At 55.9% G+C, this 22,186-nt stretch overlaps 2 protein-coding genes across 5 annotated transcripts; both read right to left on the reverse strand.

Annotated features, from left to right (window-relative positions):
- Nucleotides 1–306: 306 nt before the first annotated feature.
- Nucleotides 307–7,934, reverse strand: MAPRE1 (microtubule associated protein RP/EB family member 1). Of its 2 annotated transcripts, none has more exons than XM_048963281.1 (7): nucleotides 7,803–7,934; nucleotides 7,278–7,401; nucleotides 4,919–5,064; nucleotides 3,897–4,086; nucleotides 3,100–3,209; nucleotides 2,277–2,429; nucleotides 307–1,942 (listed from the first exon to the last, which is right to left on the reverse strand). In XM_048963281.1, exons 2-7 carry the CDS (start codon nucleotides 7,396–7,398, stop codon nucleotides 1,886–1,888), a joined length of 777 nt encoding a protein of 258 aa, XP_048819238.1. In that variant the 5' UTR covers nucleotides 7,399–7,401; nucleotides 7,803–7,934; the 3' UTR covers nucleotides 307–1,885. The 2 variants fall into 2 exon arrangements, with proteins under 2 accessions (XP_048819238.1, XP_048819237.1); XM_048963280.1 differs by having other exon boundaries at nucleotides 3,882–4,086; nucleotides 7,803–7,933.
- Nucleotides 7,935–8,605: 671 nt separating this feature from the next.
- Nucleotides 8,606–22,140, reverse strand: DNMT3B (DNA methyltransferase 3 beta). Of its 3 annotated transcripts, XM_048962729.1 has the most exons (21): nucleotides 22,075–22,140; nucleotides 21,299–21,379; nucleotides 20,750–20,933; nucleotides 17,277–17,421; nucleotides 16,890–16,993; nucleotides 16,384–16,536; nucleotides 15,870–16,058; nucleotides 14,911–15,069; nucleotides 14,310–14,417; nucleotides 13,970–14,111; nucleotides 13,413–13,541; nucleotides 13,188–13,232; nucleotides 12,875–12,954; nucleotides 12,519–12,631; nucleotides 12,063–12,246; nucleotides 11,750–11,834; nucleotides 11,395–11,540; nucleotides 11,225–11,315; nucleotides 10,875–11,113; nucleotides 10,659–10,744; nucleotides 8,606–9,766 (listed from the first exon to the last, which is right to left on the reverse strand). In XM_048962729.1, the coding sequence occupies exons 3-21, from the start codon at nucleotides 20,852–20,854 to the stop codon at nucleotides 9,625–9,627; spliced, it is 2,445 nt and encodes an 814-aa protein (XP_048818686.1). In that variant the 5' UTR covers nucleotides 20,855–20,933; nucleotides 21,299–21,379; nucleotides 22,075–22,140; the 3' UTR covers nucleotides 8,606–9,624. The 3 variants fall into 3 exon arrangements, with proteins under 3 accessions (XP_048818686.1, XP_048818683.1, XP_048818685.1); XM_048962726.1 differs by having other exon boundaries at nucleotides 10,875–11,315; XM_048962728.1 differs by lacking the exons at nucleotides 21,299–21,379; nucleotides 22,075–22,140 and adding an exon at nucleotides 21,019–21,097 and having other exon boundaries at nucleotides 10,875–11,315.
- Between the last annotated feature and the right edge of the window lie 46 nt (nucleotides 22,141–22,186).

The raw sequence follows: 22,186 nt of genomic DNA on the forward strand, positions 1-22,186 counted from the left end.
GGGTTCCACATCTGCACTCCTGCAGTGCAACCCCAGCTCCAGCACCAGTGATGTCCACCCTACAGAACAAAGCACTGCAGGAGGACAACATCTCAGTGGTGGGGATGAACTGCAGCAATGCTTCCCCCAGCACACTCCAAGGGAAGCTTCAGCATTCCTGCTACCCACAGGGACACACAGCTAGGGGTTGGAGGGTGAGAGCTGACACTGCAGGTCCTCAATGCTCCAACCATGAGAAGCATTGCGAGCTCTAGGGCTGCCTGACCACATCTGAAAGCACGAGACACTCCAGCAGACATGACACTCTTGAAATACAGAACTTTATTTAGAAACTGCTTAAAATAGAAAAACCCTGTCAAGAAAAATCCAAGTCAAATATGGTTTTCTCAGTAAAATGGAGTTTTAGGGCAACAAAAGTCTAAAAGGCCACAAGAGAAATAGCACCACTGCGATTTCAAACAATGGCTGGATACTTGCATTTTTTTGGCATTCACTGAATTTGGGTTTTTCTCTGAATTTCACAAAGATTCATGCACTACACAACAATTACCATAAGATGCTCTCCTACACACGTTTTAGGACAAGCTACCACCAGGAACGAATGAATACAGCACAACAGGACTGATGGATCTCAGTAGTGGAGGGGGATCAGAAGTCTTGCAGGATCTTGCCAAACACAACAGTAATGAGGGGGCATGAGAGCAAAAAAAAAAAAAAAAAAAAAAAAAAAAAAGGGACAATTAAAGAAAGTACTTTAAATATTAATATTTAAGTTAGTCTCAGTACTGTATTTTCTGCAATAACATTAGCTCTGTTAGCCAGCATCTCTTAGTTTTGACCCCAGAAGACCACTGAACTGGCAAGTGTTACTATTAGATAAGCCCTGGTCTGAGAAAAAACAAAAGAAAAGAGAAAATCATCATCCTCATGTGCTCAATTCACTTTCATTCTATGAGCTGCACACACAGCCCAACCCTGCTGCAACCACGGGGTTGGACCAGAGCACCTTGGGATGGGAAGGGAAGGGTGCGAGGCCATAAGCACACCAACAGAAACAAACAGAAGCAGAAAGGAGGAAAGCACTTCAGAAGAACCTTGTAGGCAGTAAGACTGGTGCCCTCTGCTTTCATTTATGGAGCTTTTTTTTTTCTTTAATACAGAAAACACAGTACGTTTTGGCAAAGCCATCAGCCACAATGCCATAGTAAAAAAAATGCTTTAGCAGTCCTCAAGGTAATTTATGTGTCTCAGCTGTTCATACTCCCTCTAATCTTGTGACAGGCAACATTAAGGCCTATTTCATTGAGAACTAATCACTCGGTAAGCAGCTTTATGCAGGAATGGAGGTTTGTTTAAGAGCCCCTCGGACAGCAGGGAGGGGAGCGGAGCGGAGCGTCTCCCCAGGATGAAGCACATAAAATCTCCTGTCACATTACTTCAATTTTGGCATTTGGAAGCATATTTTAAATACTCTTAAGGCATTTTATTATCATTTCCGTGCTGCAATTTCACATGAACTCCATCTTTCCACGAGTCAGTCTTTACGTTCTCTACTACACACCACCTCAGGTACAAAAAAAGTCTTTCCACGAACCAGTGTTTACCAGCAAACCAACAAGTTCCAAATGTTCAGCCTCTTGCTCCCTAAATATACCACCTAGATGTGAATACTGCTCTGCTACAGAGTGAGAGAGTTTCTAACTCAAACCCACTGCAAAAAGAGTGAAACTTCCGCAAAGTGCACTTTAAGAAGAGGTAACTTTTTTGCTTATGAAAAGAAACCAGTGAGTCCTCTAAGAATAAAGTGGAGTATTTTACAGTTAAGCACATGATCTGGGGCACAGAATTCCGATGTTGCTGCTCTGCTGGTACAGTGTGTGGTCTGTTAATACTCTTCTTGCTCCTCCTGCGGCGCTCCTTCGTCAGGTATCACAAAGCCTTCCTGCAGGGAACACAACGAGGCTCGATGAGAAGCCAACACCTGAGCACTTCCCAGCTCCCTGCACGCTCCTTCCATTTTAGTTATTCCTACTTTGGATCCTGACAATGAAGCACCCTTCAGTCAACCACTCACAGCATCCCCAGCAAACTCACTTTCTTCAGCTTTGACCTCTGTGTTACACACTCCTCAGGTGAGCCCAACCACGCTTGTGGCCTGACCATAACAATGGTATCTGGCCATAAATTTAAAGGGGACAAAGAAAGGGAAGAAAACAAGCAGAAGAAACAAGACAGCTTCCCACAGTGAGGCAGGACAGGGGGGGAGGACGACTTACATCTGTGGCATAAAGAATTTCCACAATCCTCTGCAGCACTGGGTCGTTCTCGCCTTCGTTCTCCTGGCAGATCAGCTCAATGTTCCGCAATTTGCCAAAGTAGAAATCCCTCTCCTTCTCCAGGTCTTCAACAGTAAGCTTCAACACGTTGATCTGCCCACAAGAATCAATAATGATTTACCCACCAGAGGCATCTATCCTTAAGGTGGGGGTTCCCCCAAGATGCTCAGAGGTGTGTTTGTAAGCAAAGCATTTCAGAAGTAAGCAAGACATCAGGGAAAGGCTGTGAGGGCAAGAGGAGGTTCTATTTCTCAAGTTGGAGTATTTCTACAGCCAACACCCAGCCCAACACATGCAATGCCACATGGAAATTCTAAAGGCTTATTGCATGACATGGGTAAAAATCCAACTGCCTGCAGCTTCTTCTGCTAACACATTCCTCCAGGGCAGCCCTCACTGGTGGCAGCTTCAGCTCCATTGCATTCAGCATTTCGGGGACGCAGCAGCTGCTCATAGTTCCGTTGGAATGCTGTGATAGCTGCAACACAGCTGTGGAAATACTTGAAAGCAAAGCTATGTGCGATATGGGACACAGCAGATTTAAATGTCTGGGGGCTTGTACTGCAAAAGGGGCTTTGCTGCTATCAGGAGAGCAAGGCCAGCACACCAAAGGCTTCTGATTAAGCCACTTTAAATGAACCTACTAGACAGAAGAAAGCGATCTGTCTCTCCCCAGCACAGCCATTTCATGCTATTAAATATCTATACCTATACATCCAACAGAAAGCCCAGGTCAGTACCTCAGGTCATTCTGGCAACACACCTGCTCAATCAATCCCGCTGATTCATCATCTCCCGCAGCCTTTTTGACCATCCCAGTGCTGCCTTTGGGAGTTGCTGGGGTCCTCTGTGCAACAATGGGCCTCTGTGGGGCTGCAAGATAAATGTGCTGTTACTTCTTCTCAGAACACCCCTCCTCCTCCCCCAGAGGTGGGGTCCCCCTTCCAGGCACGTCACGATTTGAAGGCACGTTCATCAATGAAGTGTTCCTTCTTCACCCCCCCCCCCCCCCCCCCCCCCACGTCCACTGCCTTCAGCACACCCTGACACCAACCCTTGCCATTCTCTTTCTGTAACTCCTCTCTGTAACTCACTCAGAGACTGAAGCCCAGCATTTGAGATGAGACACGACAACTTCATACACCAATTTTAAACCATGGAATGGCTTGAGTTGGAAGGGATCCTTAAAGGCCATCAGGCCCAACCTCCTGCAGTGCACCCACGGGTGCAGCTCCTCTGCATGGACACCCACAGCTCCATCAGTGCTCACAGCCCCCAGCCTGACCCGAGTGCCTGCAAGGCTGGGCACCCACCTCATCTCTGTGCCACTGCCTCACCACCTGTATTGTCAAAACCTTCTCCCTTATATCCTATCTAAACCTCCTCTCCTTTAGCTTCAAGCCATCTCCCCTTGTCCTATCACACAGACCCTGCTTAAGAGTCTGCTCCCTTCCTTCTTACAACCCCTTTAGATACTGAAACAGTGACCCAGCCTCATTTCCCTCAGTTTTTAAGGGCTCGAGATCATCTTGAACTCGTTTCTACCTGCACTGCCAGTACCGAGAGGTTTCTTGGGTTTGTTCACCACTGGAGCAACGAGGTTTGGTGCCATTGTCTCCTGGCCTTGTCGGGCAGCCACAGGGTCGTATTCCTTCCCATCATAGTTTGCATCAAAAAATTTTTTGAACCACTGAACAAATTCAAAGTTGTCCTGAAATTTTCCTTTCACTAGTTTGTCCACAGGAATTATCTGGAGAAAAAAAAAAATAGCAATAAATAATAAAACGTGTTGTAAGGGGAAAGAACCTCTCTGCCTTATATAATAAGGGTTTTTAAATTGGAAGCAAATGTAATTCTTTGTTTATTTTGGAGAAAAAGCAGTAAATTGTGAAGTCTTGCCTGTAAGCCACGAGTTGAGAGCCTGAGGTCTGGCAGTGGGCAGAAGGCATTCCCTTGATTCCCCATTTGATTCCCTGTGAGCACAGCCCTGCTGTGGGCACACTGCTCCAGGTACAGCCCCAGGGGGAGAGGAGAGATGCAGTGTTGGAGCTGCTGGCCAACACAGCACGAGATGCCCTCTTCATTGGGAGCAGCTTTAGCAAGGGAATGCTCTGCACTGCACCAAGCACGCCACCAATAACTTCTACCTCCATAAAGCACTCTTCCATAAGCACAGCACTCACTTGATCCAAACACGTGTTTCCAAAGACCCCATTCTCACTGGTGGAACAACACACACTGGTAAAGAGGAATGGGAAATCCTTAAGAGCAGCACACCAACAGATTATTGGGACGCACTGCTAGGAACAGCCTCACGCCACATAAGCTCAAACATGATTTCTCAGGTTTCAGTACTGGTCAACACTACATAAGTTGAATTGAGTTAATATGGAAGAAACTATCTCCAGCATTAAAAACTGCAAACGCAACCTTTGCTCTAGTAAATATTGCATTAATTTAGGTGTGAACCAAAACTTGTGAGATTTGCAAGCCAACAACCAAACCCTGCCCCCCAGATTGCAAAGTACAAACCACCCGTTTGGATGCCAGGAACAGGGAGAAGCAACTCCAACCCAACTTACTTTGTCAACGCCCATTCGTTTGAAACCTGCTTGTAGAACCTTGAAGTTCTGAATGTATTCATGTTCCAATTTTGCTTGAAACTTCACCTTCTTGAGAGCTACTGAACCTGGGAAGAGCATGTCCATGAACTGGCAGTAAGCAGCACCTGTGAGAGAGAAGAATAGCATTCCATGATGAACAACAGATGATCAGCCAGAGCAGCACACTGCCCAGCCTCATTCAACCAGGGCACAAAGCCCTTAGGGGAACAGAAAGGACATAACAGGACCCCTTGGCCTGATTTGGAAGCGTGGCTGTAAACAAGCTGCAGAACTAAGGGTCTGGCCCCATGGCTTGAGCTCTTGTACCCAAGAGCAGTAACACCTCTGTAATTCCAAGAGGGAAAATCCAACTCAATGTGGCGTCCCATCCCTCATGGGCATCAGAACTCTTATCAACATTAACAGAGCTGAACTGGAAGAAGTATTCCTCTAAAAATTATGTTTAGTTGTTATTAAAATAGTGTCTTATATACTACCTACAAAGTTCAAGGTGCTCTCAGAAGTAAGAGAGTAAAGTAAGTTGAATCACATTTCCTTTCAGCATCTGAAGGGGCTGTAAGAAAGGAGGGGAGAGACTTTAGCAGGGTCTGTGTGACAGGATAATGGGAATGGTACCGAGATAAAGGAGGGGAGGTTTAGATGGGATATAAAGAAGGTTTTTACAGTGAGGGTAGTGAGGCAGTGGCACAGAGACGAGGTGGGTGCCCCATCCCTGCAGGCACTCGGGACAGGCTGGGGGCTGTGAGCACTGATGGAGCTGTGGGTGTCCCTGCTCACTGCAGAGGTTGGAGACTGGAATGGGTCCCTTCCAACTCAAACCATTCTATGGTATTTAAGTCATACTTTAATCAGAGAACTGAAATAAGACACTATTTCCTTCCTGTTCATTTTAAATCCTTCAAGTCCTTCAATACAGCTCTCACTGTAATAGGGGGGGTGGTTCAAGCAGAGAGCCACCCCCAATGATGAGCTTTTGCACAACACCCCCCCCAAAAAAAACAGCTTAAAACTGTGTTAATTACGCTGCAGTGATGATGCACACTTGTGTGTCATCAGCAACACAAGCACAGCATTCTGAGCGTGACATCTCACCCCACATCAAACATTTGAGAGGACACAGAGAGCAATGGGAGCCTTAACTTAAAACAAATAGCTGCATGGCAAACGTCTGAGGGGCACGAGGCCAAGAAGCAGTGCACTGTATTGCCCTGAGCCAGCCCAGCTCCCTGCAAAGCTTCTGGGCCCCAGACTGAGGTGGAGCACACTGAGTTCAGCCCAGCAGTGCTCATCGCTTCTCCTCTTTGTGGCTGCAGATCTTCAGTTTCCTTCAGCCCGAGTTTTTCCTGCATCACCTTATTAGACAGAAGCCACCAGAAATACCTGCCCGACGTGTATTCTCAGTTCCCTCCTTCTCTCCATCTTTGGGAACGCTCCTTCCTCATCCCCACGCTGCAGTGCTAGCTCCAAACGTAAACTTCTGCCTCCTTTTGTTCAGCCCCCGACCGCCTTATTCCAACCTCACCGTGTGAGATGTGCTCCTACCTCTCCTACCCGGGCCCTTTCATCTCCCTGCTGCAGTTATTCAAATCACCACCTCTCACCCAGGCTGCCTTCTTAGCCTTGGGTTTGCTTTTCTTTCCGCGTTGCCCCACAGCCCATTATTGCTCTCTTCCTTTCACCCAGCCTCCTCCCCCACACTCCTCCCTGCACGATGACATGTGACTTCACTTCTGGAGCACCAGCACTTCCCCTTTCGCTGCACACCAGACATTCAGCTCCGGCAGATCAGCTCACAGTGACTCCGGGTCAGGCTGAGGTGCTCCTTCACTACAGGGGAGGGGGTGGGAATTCCCAGGGGTGAACCCAGACCCACCAGTGTGTTCCCTCACACCCCTGTGCCCTGTCTGAACCCGCAGGCACTTCCCTATGGTCTTCCCCCATAAGGGATCACATCCGTTTATGCTCCTTACTGCACTCCCAGGACTTCTCCTGCCTGTTCAGGCTAAATACTTGGGCTCCCCACTAGTAAACAGCCTCTCTTAGGAGCATTTTTCTCCACATTGACCCTAATTTCTTCTCATCCCACTTTTGCTGTAGCAGATCAGAAGATCCTAACTTCCCATTACGTTCCCATCACTTTTTCACTATTAAAAACCATTTCAGTACAACTCCAAACCATTATAACACCAAACGCAGGCCCAGCACCGCCCACAGCTCCGCTCCCACTACAGACACAGCCACACGGCTGCTTCCACGGACCTCTTCACCACCTCTCAGCTCCAAACCAAACCCGGACGTCCTTCCCCGCACCCCTCACCTGAGCACAGCTGCTCGATCTTGGTCAGCGTCAGCTGCAGGGATTCGTTGATCCACGCCAGCATGTCGTGCCGGCTCAGGTTGTCGCTCGTCACCGACGTGGAGTACACATTCACAGCCATTTTCTGCCAGACAGAGCAGCGGGTGGGACCGCCGCACCCGCTCACGCCGCAGCCCCATCGCGGCTCGGAGCCCCGCACGCAGCGCTGCCCCCCCTCCCCCCAGCACCTCCCTGCCCTCCACCCGCTCAGATCTTCCCTCCCCGCGGGGCGAACCAGCCCCACAAAGCGACGCCTCCCCGCAGCACCCGCGGCGGGCACGGCCGCCCGCACGCCTCCGCAGCACAGCGCAGGGCCCGCGCCCCTCCCTCCTCCGCCGCGCGGCCCCCGCGGAGGGGCGCGCCCGGAGCCAGGCCGAGCCCCGCACGCCGCACCCGAGCTCCCCGCGCCCGCCGGCCCCGCGCGCCCGCACCCGGCTACCCCGACCCCGCGTCCCCCCGGCCGCCCAGCCCCTCCCGGCCCGTTACCTGCCCCGCTCTCGCCCCGTCTCCTCCGCGTTCAAACCGGCCCCGCCCGCTGCCCGGGACCACGTCACGCGCACGCGGCGCGCTCACGTCACCCGCGCAACGTCACGGCGGCCGCAGCGCAGGAAGAACGGCGTGCTGGTGCGGGAGGGCGGGGCCACCGTGCGGCTCCGCCCACTCCTGAGCGCTCGCTTGCGATTGGTGGGTCCCGCTAGCCCCGCCCACTCCGCGGCCCATTCATTAGCGCTCGCCGGGATGCCGCGTGCCGGCGGGGCAAGGCGATGAATGAACGCGGTGCGCGCAATGCGCGCCGCCGGCTGGCGCAGAAACACGGCTTTCAGTCTTTTAATACGGCGGTGCTGCGTGGCAAGCGCGAAATCATCTATCCCTTTCCTTTCCCCATATGAAAATCGGTAAACTGCTCGGCCAACGCACCGTTTTGAGTTCCCAGCACAAAAAAAAACAAACCAAAACACCATATGAAACACATTCAACAAAACAATATGGTTTTTTTTTTCTTTTCCTCTTATTTTAAAAGATTGTATAAAAACCCACAAAACTTTGGACATCAAAAATCCTTTAACTAAAAAAATAGCACCAGGGAGAGTTAGAAACCTTTACAAAGCATTAAAAAAGGCATTTCTGAGTCTACCTCCTTGCAACGTGTTTATGAGCGCGCCATAAAAGGCAGCGTTCCAAGGAAGACTTGTCTACTGCGATTCTCATCAAGTCAGCTTAATGCCAGGACCGTTCTCGTTCCCCTTTTATCTTTGTTTGCTTTCCCCAAGTCCTTTTTTTCTCTATTTTCCTTTTGATCAGACAGGAAGGGATGCGAGATCCAGCACACGAAATGGAGGATGCGACAGAGAGGAGCCCGCATGGCTTTAAGAAACAAAATTCATGGGATGGGGTGGCAGAGGGATGGGCACCCCGGTGGCACCCATGGATGGACCTTGGCTGCTGCTGGGTGACAGCAGGGGGTGGTAACACTGCCCGCCCTGCCCACCCCATGCACTCATTCTCAGAACATTTTCCCCTCCGGTCACTGCAGCCCGATTTTCCAGCCCCAATGAAACCATTCAACCCACTCAGCAGGATTTTGAAACGTCAGGAAAAAAAAAGGGAAATGCTTGGAAAAGGACGTAGTGAATATCTGTAAACTACAGCCGAACGCATAAAACAGTATCTCCCTAACTAGAAAAGTAATTCTATCATCTCACAGTTCAGTTTCAGCTACATTCAGGTCTAGGAGTCTCCACATTCTTATGTAATGCCTTAAAGCAGCAATAGACATTAAACAACAAAATGTAAAGTTTTACAAAAGGTCTTAAAAAATAAAAAATAAAAAAAGATTTGGTTTGCGTGTTCTGCATGTTCAGTGTACATAACCTGACCCGGGGCCCTCACACCTGCTGCTGCAGCTTGAGGATTTTTGGCAGTCATTTCAAGAGAGGTTTATGCTTGTTTAGGAGGTGAGCAGCTCTGTATCCACATTTGCAGCACGCCAGCAGCTGCCTCCACCACTCACTGCTTTCCAGCTCTGGGCTCAAGTGGAACATTCAATGCTCTGGAAGAGACTTCTCGCCTCATCAGTGATGCACGCAGCTTTGTGCTGGGTGATTAAAGCTCGTTTTGTCCATCATTTCCCAGGCAGTGCTGTCTGTAGTCCCATCAGGAAGGCACCTGGCCAGGTTCTTTGGTTGAAGGCGCTTCCCGAGCCCTGCGGCAGCGGGGGGCACAGTGCTGGGAATGGTGAGCACAGGGCTGAGCCCTCCTCGGGCAGCAGAGCTGCGTTGTGACGGAGAGACGAGGGATGCAGCGTGGGCTACTCGCAGGCAAAGTAATCCTTGAGAGGGGAGAAGAGGTGCTGGATGACAGGGATGCTCCAGGATCTTCCAAGCAGCTTCTGGCGAGCCCCGCGGCTGATGTTGGAGACGTCGGTGCAGTGCAGGGGGAAGCCAAAGATCCTGGAGAGCAGAGGGATGGGTGATGCTCAGCAGCTGCCTCGTGCCCATATGGCTCCTATCCAGCCTCCCGGCTTCACAGCCACCCCTCACAGTCCCCACGTGCCAACAGACCTCAGTGCCATCACACCCCACAGCCACCACATCCTGGTGGCACCACAGACAGGCACCACAACCAAGGGAAGGCAGGGAGTCATTTCTCCAGGCTCCCGTACTAAGGTCAAAAATAAAGAGAGTAATCTTGGCTTGTGCTTATTGCCCACCCATCTCAGAGCACCTTGCACAGTTTGTTCAATGTCAGCCCATGTCACCACTGCACATTTTTCCCAGTAACACCTTCGGAGGAGCCTTGAGCCCACGGACCCTGCACCATGAGACCTACTCCCAGCACTGCCCCAGGATCCTCTGGCTAACACCGGTGCTCCCACTGCTTGGATGGGAGTTCAACTGCCACATCTCCAAGGGCACGGCCTGACAATGGCTCAGTAATTGCTGTTTAACTTTCAAATCCCTGCATGCCTCTGGCTCAGCTTTAATTAGTTTCAATTCCAATAAATATTGGCAATTTAAATATAAACAAATGAAAAAAAAAAATGAGCCTGTTTGCTGGCTGAGGCCTTAGTAAGCGAAAACTCAGCCTTGTGCATGTGGAGTGCAGGACTGCTAGCAATTGCAGTCTGCTCTACTCATCGTGTTGCACTTTGCAGCAAATTTGGGGTTGCTGTAAGTCATGAATAGAGCCTCGAGCTGGGCTCATCTCCACACACATCCAAGCACTGTGCACAGCAGTGGCACTTCCCTACAGTGGCTGCAGCTCTGGGGACAGCACCACTGCAGTGTCAAGCGGCACAGAACCTTGCAAGTACCACAAAGTGAAACCATGGCTGAACGTTACCTGTTCATCCCTGGGAGGTTGCCCCAGAAGTAGCGTGCTCTGTGCGCAGCCGATATCTTGATAGCATCAATCATAACAGGGTTGCACTGCAGCCCGAGAGAAGGAAAGCAAGTTAGCAGAGGGGTCAGGGCTTTTTTTTTTGCTGGGAGCAGCCCTCCATGGGTAAGTGTGGGTGCCCCATTCCTGCGCCCTTCCCAAAGCCGCAGCGATGCCTACCTCCAGGAACCGAGAAATGTCCCTCTTGTCGTTGACCCTCATGGCCACCACGTTCTCAAACATCCAGAAGAAGGGCCGCTCCTCTCCAGCCTTGGGACGGGCGTAGTTGAGCAGATGGTAGAATTCGAAGAAGAGCCGCCCGGTGCCCTCCGTGCGGGGGGACCCAGCAGGGGTGTTAGGAGGGGACCGCCCGCGGCCCCGCAGGTTTGGCTGAGGCGTGGGGACGGGCTCTGGTGGGCCTGGGGGAGACAGCGCTTGGCACGCATCCCCGGACGGAGCCACCGCAGAACTGCGTCGCCGGCCCCAGGCAGCCTGGGGGCTCCCAGCCCCGTGGGGCCAAACAGCCTCACCGTACGGAGCCTTCCTGGGCGGGCTGGCGAGCGAGAGGTCGTTACAGGGGCTGCCGCCGATCACCAGGTCAAAGGGACCCCACTCCTCGATCTGCAGCGGGCAGACAGAGCTGGTTATCGGGGCACAGCACCTACCCAACCCTCCCTGAGCCAAGAGCAGCGCAGCTCACATTTCTCTTGGTGATGTTCCTGACGTCGTGCACGTAAGTGATGTTGCCCTCGTGCCGCACGGTGCCCACTGCCAGGGGGTCCTCGCAGATCTCGGAGGCGATGTACTTCTCCACTTGGATGCCCAGGTCCTTCAGCACCAGGTACCCTGCCCGGGGATTTGGGGGCTGAGGGCTTTGCAATGGGACCACAGTGCCCACAGTGAAGCCAGTGCGCCCAGCACAGCCTGTGGGCACCATCCCCACCCCCTGCTCTCCTCCCTGCTTCCATCGATGGGGATGCACCTGCCCCATCCCCTTCTCCCCAAGCTTTCTGATAGGCTTGAGGCTATCAGAGCACCTTCTTCCAGCACCTCACCTGTTGCTATGCCATCAAACAGAGAGAGCACTCTGATGGGTCTCCTCTTGGCTGGTGGCACTGCTGGGTAGATTTTGGGTGCATCCTGTAATGGAAGACAGCTGTGAGACCCTGTTTCCCCTTGCAGCAGAGCCCTGCGGAGCTCAGGGCAGTGCTGCAACGCTCCCCAAGTCCAGTTCCCTTCGCAGGGAGCATCCATGGGGGGGATGAGCCCAGCACACCTGGATGGCCTAGATGAGATTGAGGCAGGGCCAGGACCATTAACCCCTCTCCCCTAACCCTGTGCACCAGGCTCACTGCCCTCATCCCTTACATATTCCTGCCCCTTGTCACTGGTGAAGAAGTCCTGCAGACGTGAGCTCCAGTCCTGCCGGCGCTGCAGCACCCCGTAGCTCCTCTGGGGTTGGCACATGTAACAGTTCCAAGGCTCCTGCTCTTTCGCCTTGGCTGACGAGCCTCGTCCCACCAGGACCTCCAGGCATTCCACACAGAAGCACCTGCCCAGACACAGCACCCCTGGGTGTCAGCCCAGCTTCTCCTGCAGCCCTGTCCCATTTTGAAGGATGCTCTCCCCGACTGACAGCATCTTAGGATTTAGGGCTGCTGACACAGACTGATGACTTAGGCCTGGGTAAATCTCCTACCACCCTCCCCAGGACCTGTCCAAGTACAGCCAGCTCTGTTTTGCCCCAGTGTAGTCCCCTACTCCCCCCTGACCCCCAGCCCAGCACCAAGCTCTACAGGGACTACCAAGGCACGGGGGACCCACCTGCAGCAGCTGGCATTGCTGCAGAGGAGCAGCTCCTTGCCCTCGCAGCACACGGTGCAGTAGGACTGGTAGCCATCTTCGTCATACATGTAGAAGAGCTCCAGGAATCTATCCTGGCAGAGGGCAGATGGGAAGAGAGCATCAGGATCTGTACTCAGCTCCCCCCCAGCCCCCAGTTCAGAGATATGCATCCTCAGTGCCCCCTGGGCACCACCCACAGCATGCAGGGAACTCAGAGGGGACCATGCCAAGGGATGACCCTGAGGTGAGCATGGCAGGTTCAGGTCTGGCAGTTTCCCCTATCATCCCCATCCCATTCCCAACCCGATGGCTGCAGCCCTGCTGGCCGCTCTTACCCTGCAGGTGTGGCACAGGCCCCCCTCAAACAGCGGGTGAAAGGTGGCTGGGTTCCTCCTCCCGCATGACAAGCAGCTGTCTGAAGGCAGAGAGAGCTCCACTCACCCCATGGCTCCTTACAGCCCGTGGCCAAGGGACCAAGTGGGGCTGGGGACATCAACCTCAGCTGTGGGCAGGTCCCAGCCTTGCAGCCCTGTCCCCAGTTTAGCACAGTGCATTTAAAAAAGGACCGATGGGTTCTCTCTGGTGCCGCCCTCCAGCACTTCCATCACTCCCAGCCCTTATATCAGGATAGAACAGGCAAATGCTTACCTTCCAGACTCCCGCTGTTGTTTGTAACTTCGGAAACCATTTGTTCTTTAAAAAAAAAAAACAAAAGAAAAAGATTTAGCATTCCATAAAGTAACTTTCATACTGAGCAGGTAACGGAGCCTGACTTGCAGTTCTGCAGTCACAGTTTGGCCTTTAAGGCCAGCCAGAGCATAGAGGGTTTTTTTGCTTAGGAACCCATGCACTGCCCACACCACATCCCAGTACCTCGAGTCTGGTCCTCCTCCATGCGCTGCTCCTTGCTGCTGTTGCAGGGGTTGCTCTTCAGCCTCTTGGTGGGAGGACAATGCTCAAGGCACAGCACCTCCTCTGTGCCGTTCCTCAGGGCCCCGTTTTCTGCAAGGGACAGGCAGCTCCAGTGGGGACACATGGGGACATCAGCCCCTGAGCTTTGTCACAGTCCCACCCCAGAACCCTTCCTCGAGGCTCCGGTTCACCCCAGGGTGCAGTGCTCATATGGGATGCCACAACCCTGCAAATCAGCAGAGATCATCTCTGCCTACTGGCATCCACTGCAGGGCAGAACTACCATTTTTGCTCCTTCTTCCTCCTCTCAGCAGATGAACTGAGGGAGGAGCTGAGTGGGACCCTGACCTTGTTTGCTCCCCTCCCCATGGGGTCTGTGCTTCCACTGCAGCCCCCAGATCCACAGCCCCAAGGTGGCCACAGATCACATTTCATTGCCAACAGCAACATTTCAGAGAATGCTTCAGCGTGCTTTTTGGAGCCCCCAGCACCATGCCCAGCTCCTACCACCAGCCCACCTGAGCTTTTGGGTGGCTGCAGCCCTTTCACACCCAGTGGTTTGAAGCCAGTGAGTGCCCAGTCGATCATGGGCTTCAGCTGCTCCTCCAGGGACTCCCCAGGGGCAGATGTGAAAGTCTTCCCTGAGCGGCTCCGGGCAACCTGCAAGAGGAGGGCAGTGGAGCACAGTGACAAGGCACGGGGGGGGGGGGGGGGGGGGGGGGGGGGGGGGGATGGTCCCCTCCCATTCCCAGCAGCAGCTGCCAGATTCCAGCACTGGGAGTGCCATGGCCACGCCAGCTCCCAGCTGCCCCCCACCCTGTGCTCCCTATAGAGCCCAGTTCTGCTCTGCAGTTATACCTCCAGGGCATGGTATATGGCTCGGCGGTAGGAGACCAGCTTATTGAACGTGGCAGTATTGAAATGCTGTCTGAAGGCCATCAGTCCTACCAGCTTGTCTGCAGAAACCTGGGACAGAGGGACAAAAACTCAGTGACACGACTTGCTCCTGTCCCCATATAGCGTGGTACAGCTCTGGCAGAGAAGATAGCAGTAGCTTTGCATGGAGCAAGCCACGCTGCAGCAGGAAGGGAGGACAGAGGAATCATTGCACACGTGGCTATGATAGGCTGTGTGCACCCTCTGCTGGCACTGAGCTTCTGCAGCATGGCACCCAGCATGGGGCTGTGGGAAGGCAGTGCTCAGCAGGGCACGGAGTGAGGGGGTACAGCTGGGACAAACCAGGAAGGAAGATGGGAAGGGGATGGGCTGCCAGCATCAGAGTCAGGAGAGCGTCCCAGAGCTGCAGATTGCAAAGCGCTGCACTCCCTGCTCCGGGGAGGCTGCAGCTGGACACACACACCCAGCCCCAGGCACAGGCAGCCGCAGAAATGGGCACAGATCACAGGGATTGGCACAGGAGGGGCTCCAGCCCACCCCCAGCCAGAAGCAGCACGCTCACCTCGGAGAACTTCCCGTCCCCAAACCACTGCACCCATCGCATGCCCGACACCGCCTGGCGCTTGGACGTGGCTCTGTAGGAAACGACGATCGCCGGCCACCACGAGAAACCCTTGATCTTCCCCCAGACGAGCTCCCCGATTCCAAATTCCTTCCCGTCCTGAAAGCAAAGGATAACACACAGATGAACCAGAAGCATGCACACTTTGTCCCAGCACTCACACAAGGATGCCCTGGGCTGCTGCAGTGCAGAGGAATGGCTGGGCACCATGCAGAGCTGCAACAGCACTCGTGTGGAGCTCTGCAAGGATGCTGCCAGTCCTCAGACTCCCCTGAATGCTCTGAGGCAGCTGGGGCTGGGTCCCATGTTCCAGGCAGCTCCTGCTCATGGGGCAACAACCCATTCATCTGTCTGCATAGTGAGAGGGCACCCACCCTCCTCTGCTGCCCCCAGGGCACAGCAGGAACCAAGGCAAAGCAAAGAGAGCAAATACTGGGACAGTTGGTGTGGCTGAGAACCTCCAGCAGGCAGCCTGGCACCGCACTGGCTCCAGGATCTTCCCACAGGAGCTGTTGTCTCATGAGTAGAGCACTCGTTCAAGTTTTGTTCAGCAATTAGGCACCTAATTATTCAGCCAAAAGCAATTGCCCAATTCCTGCAAGTCTCAGGCCCTGCCCTGATGCCATCAGGCACCAAATCACTCTGCTTTCACCTCCCCTTTCAGCATCTCCCAACAGAAAGGCATTCTGCAGGCAGGAAGCCGCCCATCCCAGCAGGCACAGCTCCCAGCAGGCACGTGCTGCACTCAGGGCTGCTGGCAGTGCTGAGCTGCACACAGTAGAGACGGCTCAGTGCTGTGGCACAGCCCCTGCTGCCAGCACCCAGCGGGCACAGACCCACCACCTTCCCTCCACCCAGCACAAGAAGGGGGTGCTGGAAGAGCACAGCCTCCCCTCTACCTGGTACTCCAGCGCAATCCCTGCATCCCGGCTCTCTGGCTCCTCAGCCACCAGCTCAGTGGAACCGTTCTGGCCCTCCTGGGAGCTGCTCCCCGACAGCGTGCTGCTGCTCTGCGATGAGTCCCGTGAGTCTTCCTCCGTCAAGTCAATGGTGGTGAGCACAGGCATGGCCGTCCTCCTCCGGGAGCTCTGTGTGGGAGGGAGCGGTGTGAGAACCCACTGGGAACAGGGAGCAGCCCCCACCACCTTGTCCCTACAGCACAGCACCACCCCCAGTCTCTGCGGTTGGGATCAGAGGGTCCAGGGCTGGGTGCAGCTAAGGGAGCACTGCTTCGTGCGTATGACACGCAGCAAAAAGGCCAGCTCTTGCTTTCCTCCCTTCATTTCACCCCAGGCAGTCAAAGCACCCAACTCAAAGGCACACACACATCACAGAGGGAAACTGAGGCACGGGGCATGTGGCACTCAGGCCATCCCCAACCATGCAGACAGCTCCAGGTCCCTCAGCTCTCACCCGCAGCGGAGCCGGCAGTTCCCTGAGAGCCTCCACGCTGCTCGTTTCCTTGATCTGCATCTCGTGGGGGGTCTGCCCTGCCTGGAAGATGAGGCGGACGGGGGGCTTCTGCCGGAGGCTGCTCTCCCAGCCAGCACTGCCTCGGGGCCGCACCTGTAGGATGGAGCAGAGGTGAGCAGCTCACAGGGACACAGACAGCATCAGAGATGAGGGCACAGGGTAGACCCCGAACAGAACTTGCACACCCCACAGTGTGCTCAACCCCACAGCCAGGAGGCACTGAGGGCAGCTTTTCCCCTGCGGTTTGCAGCAGCCCAAACCAGGCATGCTTCTGGCATCCGGCACAGCGCTTTCGAAATGAAGTGAGATTTTTACAGCAGGGCTCTGTGAGTGAGCAGCCCCTGCACGTGGCACTGTGGGAACGCAGAATTGTCACCCCGGCTGAATTTATGGCTCTTTCTTTTCAAAGCCTCACAGTCACGGGCTGATCTCCAATCTGCACTCACCTCCTGCGGTTCCATCAGTGTGAGAGGCCAGGACAGCTCCTCCTTGGACAGGTCTTTGCTCACCCTCTTGTTCTTCAGGGGTGCCAGCCCCAGGCTCCCAGCATCTGTGCAAGGGAGCAGAGCAGACTCAGCTCTATGAGCTGATCTCATGAGAGTGGTGTGTTGGGATGGGAAGAGATTGAAGCCTCATCTTTCAGACAACGCAGTGAGAGCAACACTTTTGATAGTCTGATCAAGTTTGCTATTCATTCCCTTTCCAAAGCAGAAACTCTCCCACAATCTGGCCAACCAAGAGCCAGAATCTGGGCACCACAACTCGAGCACTATAAAGCTGGGGCACATCCTGACCCCAGCAGCACACAGCTTGGACCCCCCAGTCCCACTTACCTGGGGTGCTGGGCTTCCCACTGGCCTCCAGCAGCAGGGCAGCTGTGTCCTTAGTAGGATCGGTGCAGTCCCTGTCGAAAAGGATCAGCTCTGCCCTGCAGTCCGCCTCATCCCGGCCATGGCTCTTCTCCTTTTTCATGGCTGCCTGTGGAAGCAATAGGGGATCATAAACTTAGCCAGCCAGAGAGCTCTCTGGCTGGGAAAGGCAGAGCAGGTTGTGTGAACTATTCAGGCCAGGCACAGCCTATTCCCTTAGCAGCTCTCCTACAGCACCCAGGGCAGGCAGAAGGCTCTGGCTGGGGATGCATCTGCAGTAACACTGGGTGCTGATGGGCACCTGGACAAAACCTCCCTGGACGTGGCCCTGCAGATTCACCAGCTCCAGCAACCCAACACATTTGCCCCTAGAGAAGCACCAGGGCTATTCCCAGAGCTATTCCCAGCCCCACGTGTCCATGGAGCACTCCCAGGCTCCGTGCTGTGCCCAGCCGTGGCTCAGACCCTTCCCATGCCCTCCATGCATGCGGCACGTGGGGACAATCCTGCCCCCAACCCCCAGCCCCACGCACTGAGCTCCTGCCCTGCACAACCCACAGCTGCAGCAGTGGATGATCATTGCAGACAGGGCACAGCCAGCAGCACCGTGGGGCCAAAGTCCTGTGCCTGCCCTGCTCAGCCCCCCGAGAGGCATGCGGGCCGGTGCAAACATCTGCATGTGCAGCCATTTGCACGTCAGCCGGCCCTGCTGCTCCTCACGCAGGGTCAGGCAGCTCCCAGCTCCCCGCAGCAGCTGTAGCCACACTAGCCACACTTTCACAAGACCCCCGCAAAGCCGAAACCGCCAGGAGCTCCGAGGCCAAAGGCAGATTGACCCCAAAAGAGCAAAGCGACGCTGAGCCCGAGCTGGGCGTTGCCAAACATTCCCGCCACGGAGACCTCTCCCATTCCCCAGCAGCACCCCCTGCCCCGCAGCAGCCATTTCACAGCAGCAGCGCTGGAAGCGGAGGGCTCCAGGAGCAGTGGGACACGCCTCGCCTGCGCCCGCCGCCTCTGCCTCCCCGCGGGTGCCCTTCCTGGATCGTGTTTTCGGAAGCGCCAGCTCCCAGAAGCTCCCAGTCTCTCCCAGAGGCACCCAGGACGGTGCTAACGAAGCTGCCTCATTGCCTGGCTATGGGTCTGTGCTGCGACTTGCCCCTTCGCCAGCGCCGTCATTTCAGGAGCACGCAGATCAGCTCGAGGAGTCGGGGAGCGAACGGCTTCACCCCTCCAAGGCCCTGGGGGGGAGGGATGCATTGCAGCCCCCACCCCCAGCCCCGGGCTCCAGCCGGGCCGCCCCTTCCCCAGCGCTCCCGCTCTCAGCATCGCCTCCGACTGCTTCACTAACAATTGAGATTTCTGCTTTGAGATCATCTGTCAGCACCTCTGGCAAACAAAGACCAGTCGGGGTTTGATGTTTTGGATGCAGAGGGTTGCATTAAAACCCCGGTAAAACCCAAATGCGAGGGGAATCAGGTGCCTGGCCCCCACCACTCCGGGCAGGGACCCCAGGCACACATCCTCCCCCCACCAGAGACACAGCTCTGTAACAAAGGGACGAGGAGGGAAACTGCACTGGCGGGAGCCTGAACCACATAAAGCCCTACAGCTGTGCACAGAAATCCCACTGCTGCAGCACATCTGCTCCCAGACTAGTGAAGAACTCCCAGGAGCTGCCCAGACTCACCGTGTGCCCCCAGTTGCCCTGGATGCTTGCAGACACAGCCCCACAACAGCAACTGCTGGGGATTTTCTCCCCAGCCCCAAATCATCGGCAGCAGTGATGCTGCCAGTAAAACCAGAGCATCTTAACCCTAACCAGAGCATCTCACAAACATGTCTAACTCAGAATGCCATAAACTGAGCGCAGACACGCTGCTCTCTTCAGTACAGGCGATGGATAGGGACAGTGCCAGGAAATGTGACAGAGAAAGGCAGCAAGGGATGGGGACACGTGGCTCTGAGGTGTGGGGAGGACAGCCCCAGGGGCCTGCTTGCTCCGTGCACTCCTCCAGCTGCACAGCCTGGGATCACTCAAGGACATCTCATCACCATCCTCTGATACGCAAGCGGGAAAGGGAACATTATACCAAAACACAGGCTGCAAAGCTAGTTGAACTCTTGGCTTTGCCTGGGCAGCCATCCCCATTCCTTCTCTTCCCCATGCCAGTTTCTGTACCAGGACACAGAGCCGTGCACCTCCAGCACGGTCACCCCGGTCCATTCAGCTCCGCCTGCTGCAAGCTTGGAGAGCTCTTTGTCCTCACCTCCCCTCGCAGAAGCACACCAACATGTGCAGATAGGGCCTTACGAAAATAATAAGAAACAGAGCACTCCCCTCGCATGCTTCTCTCTGGCAGGGGGGAGGAGAAAAGCAGCACCGCAGCGCTCGCCCTGCTGAATGCAAGCAGACAGACGCTACGGTGATACAGCCCATAGGACCTATGGAGAACCAACGACTCCAGCACTCCAGCTCTGATGTTCGAGGCTCCCCAAGAAGCTGGCGCTCAGGCAGCCCATGACACTGCCTCGGTGACCGGGACGTTCCCTGCAGCCATACCCCATGGAGACAATAAACCCGCTGCCTCCAGATCCCGCCCTAGTTTTGCAATACCAGCTTCTTTACGGTTTGCCAAGCTGCTTGAAGCCCGTGCCATGGCATTAACTGCTTAGGGATCCCGCGGCCGGGAATGCCCGCTTGTGTCCGGCTGAGCTCCGGGCAGAGCACACCTGGAGGGCCCCAGCTCGGGGCCGGGGCAGCTCCGGGCCGCTTTCAGTTTTCCTTCTTAAGAAAACAGAAGAAGGGCCCTTATCAGGTCGGTTTCCCCAGTAGGTGGAGAGATTGCAGGGGAGACGGGCGGACTTTGCCTCCAGACAGGGGCATGCATATCAAAAGGCTGGAGGGAAGCACTGCGCGATGGCTGGGATGGCAGCCATCACCCAAGCCCTGTTTGAATAACAAAAAGAACTAAAAGCCCCCAATGGTCGGGGCCGGCTCCCTCCAACCCCGGCTCTGCAGCCGGCTCCGGGTGATCACGCAACACAAATGGCCTTTAACGCTCCCCGAAACCGAACATTTCCCTCTAATCCTGCGAAGAAAAGAGTCGCCGGGTTGGCAGTTTAGTAAGAAAGGGAGCGCATTGGGGCAGATATGCTCATTAACGTGCCGGCCTCTCCCCTCCCCTGCCCGCTTCCTGTGCCTGGCCCCTTCCCCGCTGCCGCTCTCCCTCCCCGCACGCCGGGCTGCGGCATTTCCCTCCATTTTCCCCCCCGTTTCCTTTTCTGCCCTCCCTGCCCCGCTCCCCGCCGAACCGCCGCAGCCCTTTTGTGCCCCCTCCCTGCCCCCCTCCCCCCGCCCCGTGCTCCATTGCCCCTTTGCATTCCGTAAAAGCTCGCTTGAAAGAAAAGAAACAAAACAAAACAAAAAAACCACAAACCGGCCCCTCCTCTCCCAGCGAAGACCAGGCCTGGGAAGTCTCCTGGGCAGCCACCATCACGGCCAGCCGCTGCTCCAGCCGCTCGAGGCTCGTTACCATGCTCATCGCTGTGCCCGGTGCCGGCGGGCAGGTCAGGCGGTGGCCCCCGGGTCCCCTCGGTAGCGGCTACTGCATCCCCGCTGCCCTGCACAAAGGGAACGGAGTGATGACAATGACACCTCGCTGTCCCCGTCTCCCACCCGCCCTCCCCATCTCGGGGACAACCCGACCTTCTTTGCGGCTCGGGGAAAGACGGGAATGGAAATCCTCCTGCGGGGCAGCGATTTCAAACACTGCCGTCCTCCCCTTCAGGCTACAGCATTCCCAGTGTCCCCTGACCCCTCGCCCCGAGGGTGTCACCGCAGCCCCCGGCACAGCGCTGCCGCACCGCAGGGACACCCCCCGCAGTCTCTCTCCCCGGGATCTCCCCGGGCCCGGCGGCAGGAGGGCGAGGAGGAGGTGGAGGTGTTTCCCCCGCACCCTCCGCCGCTGCCCCGCGGCTGAGCGCACCCCGACTCCGGCCGCCCGCTGCTCTCCGTGCGCAGCTCGAGGGATGACTTCACGCTTCAGGCACCACCGGGAGCCGCTCTCCTGCAGAAAGAGAGAAAGAAGATGGACTGACACATCGCCGGCCCACGGGGAGGAAAACAAAGGTGTTCATGTCGAGCACGGCCAATGCCACCCGGGCTCCCGGAAGCCCTCCCGTCTGCCCCAGTGCCCGCGGGGTTGATGACCGCAGCATCCCCGGACCCTCCCAGCCCCGAAGGCATCACTTGTCTCCTCGCCGTCGGGAACGCGAGTCACTGTGGCTTTGCCGTGGTCTGCCGTGCCTCGGCCGTCCCGGCATCGCGGGAGAAGCCCAGTGCCCGCCCTCTCCGTGACAGCCCCGGCCGAGCCCCGCGGAGCGCAGCGCCGGTAACTCGCGAAGTTGCGACAAGAGCCGGCGGGGCCGGGAGAGGAGGGAACCCGGGGCGCGCCCGTCGCCGAGTCCCGCAGCTCTCCCGGGGCCGAGAGCCGGCAACAAGTGGCGGCGAGGCCGCTGCCCGCAGTCCCTCCCCACCGCCCTCTGCCCCGTGCCGCGAGCCCCGGTAACGGGGCACGGAGCGACGGGGGCCCGGGACGCTCCCGCAAAGACCCGGCGCCGCGCTCCGGTACCGCGTCCCCGCCCGCCCCATTGTCCCCCGCCGCCGCGAACAACAAAGCCGCCCACGAGGATGCGTCGCAGCTCCTGCCCCGTGGGCTCCGGAACCCCCGGCTCTCCCCCCGGTGCCCGGCCCCGCGCTCACCTGCGCCGCGACGGGACGCGCCGTCCAGCGGGGCCGCGCCGCCACTCGCCGCCTCCCGCGCCCCGGCCGGCCCCCCGACAGCCCCGCGCTCCGGTTACATGGCGCTTTAACC

Source organism: Lagopus muta, chromosome 16 (genome assembly GCF_023343835.1).
Source record: "Lagopus muta isolate bLagMut1 chromosome 16, bLagMut1 primary, whole genome shotgun sequence".
NCBI classification, from domain to species: domain Eukaryota; kingdom Metazoa; phylum Chordata; class Aves; order Galliformes; family Phasianidae; genus Lagopus; species Lagopus muta.